The sequence below is a fragment of the Helianthus annuus genome, chromosome 12, assembly GCF_002127325.2.
Source record: "Helianthus annuus cultivar XRQ/B chromosome 12, HanXRQr2.0-SUNRISE, whole genome shotgun sequence".
NCBI lineage: Eukaryota > Viridiplantae > Streptophyta > Magnoliopsida > Asterales > Asteraceae > Helianthus > Helianthus annuus.
This window is the reverse complement of record NC_035444.2, coordinates 65,319,282-65,320,927: the sequence shown is the minus strand read 5'-3', so window position 1 is coordinate 65,320,927 and position 1,646 is coordinate 65,319,282. Positions and strand designations below refer to the sequence as shown.

General features: G+C 34.4%; 1 protein-coding gene across 1 annotated transcript; it reads right to left on the bottom strand.

The window, feature by feature from the left end:
* Window positions 1–267: 267 nt before the first annotated feature.
* LOC118485056 lies at window positions 268–869 on the bottom strand. Its single transcript, XM_035981287.1, has 3 exons — window positions 774–869; window positions 611–686; window positions 268–524 (listed from the first exon to the last, which is right to left on the bottom strand). The coding sequence occupies exons 1-3, from the start codon at window positions 867–869 to the stop codon at window positions 268–270; spliced, it is 429 nt and encodes a 142-aa protein (XP_035837180.1).
* Between the last annotated feature and the right edge of the window lie 777 nt (window positions 870–1,646).

The window sequence follows — 1,646 nt, the reverse complement described above, 5'->3', positions numbered from 1 at the left end:
GTTGGAATAATCGTTTGGCATCAAATGTTTTTATTATTAAAACACTAGTATAAGTAAAATTATGTAATGATGTGATTATAAGAGTATAAGGATGTCAAATGTTTGATGTATACAACTAATTTAAATATGAACAAAACCCTACATCATGTAAGAAACTTACCCAAGTCTCATGTGCCCTATCGTCAACCCATGCCGATTTTTTTTCTTGTGCATTCCCTTCTAATTCAACGCCCTCCAAATCAACGTCCTCCAAATCAACGTTCTTAACTACCGAACTGCTACAATCAAGATCCTTATCAAACGGCCTACTTCCTTTGTAGAAGCAACACGACACAAAGACACATCATCACCATCACTACCCTCACTGGGAGAAGACATCAAAGTATGCTGCTGATTTGACTTTAGTCCAATGGTATCACTACTACCTAGAACACTTCCTTGACTACGACCTTGCTCACCACTACTTCGATCAACACCTCGGCCACGACCCTTGCTGATATTTGTCGTAGTACGTCCCATGATATCTACAATAAAAAGCCAAGTGTGAGATTCAGCAAATATGATTTGTTGATTTTGATTTTTAGGAATTAGTTATTTCTTGTCAACATACCTTGTTGCAGCCCTGTTCTCTTATTTTTGACCAAAGCAACCTCAACTTGTCCATGTTCTTCAAAAGCATGCCGGATCTAACAGTGAACAAATAAAAAATTAAGAATTTGCATGATTACTAACAGAAAACAAATAAAAAAAGAACTTAAATATGAAAAACTTACATCCTCTTTAGTGACGGTCTTTGGAACAGAACTAACAGAAAGTTTCGTAACACTGCCTCCAGATAGTTTTTTTCTTAGCAAAACTGCCTCCACCATATTGATTGATCTGTGAAGTTTATCCATTTCATCATTTCCCGCATTGGGTTACACATTCCGTCAATTAACTTAACGATTAACAAGAATAAAGCTCGTAACTAACTAACATACTTATGATAAAATCTTACTATTATAGCACAAATCACTTACATGTTAATAGGAAATTAAAAAAGAACACTAATTACACACTTATATACCTTGTTGCTGCCCTATTCTCTTGTTGTTGCCCAGTTCTCTTGTTGCTACCATGTTCTCTTCAGTGACGGTGTTAGCATTGTTTCTACCAATATATCTTTTATCAAAACTGCCTCCACCGTATTGATCTATGGAAAATAATGCATCACCATACGCTTTCTAAGTTCATTTGAACTACATTTTTTTGCATACCTGCGACCACACCTTGCCCCCTGCCGCCTCCTGCCACAAACGATTACATAAAAGTACTAGTTAGTAATATGCTAAATACAAAGAAAACAATTTATATCTAGCACATTAACTGTAGAGATATTATATACATTACTAAAAATATAGACATATATTAATATATTGATTCGAAAATATTATAAAATTTAAAAGAAGAAATCAGTGACAGAACTAATCTAATCTAAATATATAGACATATATAGCATTCCTGGTACTGTATGAGCATCAGCAAGCAAGCACTATAAGTTAAAACAGCAGTCATGCACGCAGTTCTCCAAGCAAACCATATATATAGCTTTCTCAAAGTTGAATTAAATTTATGTACTGTGACAGAAAAACGCTGGTTAATTAATT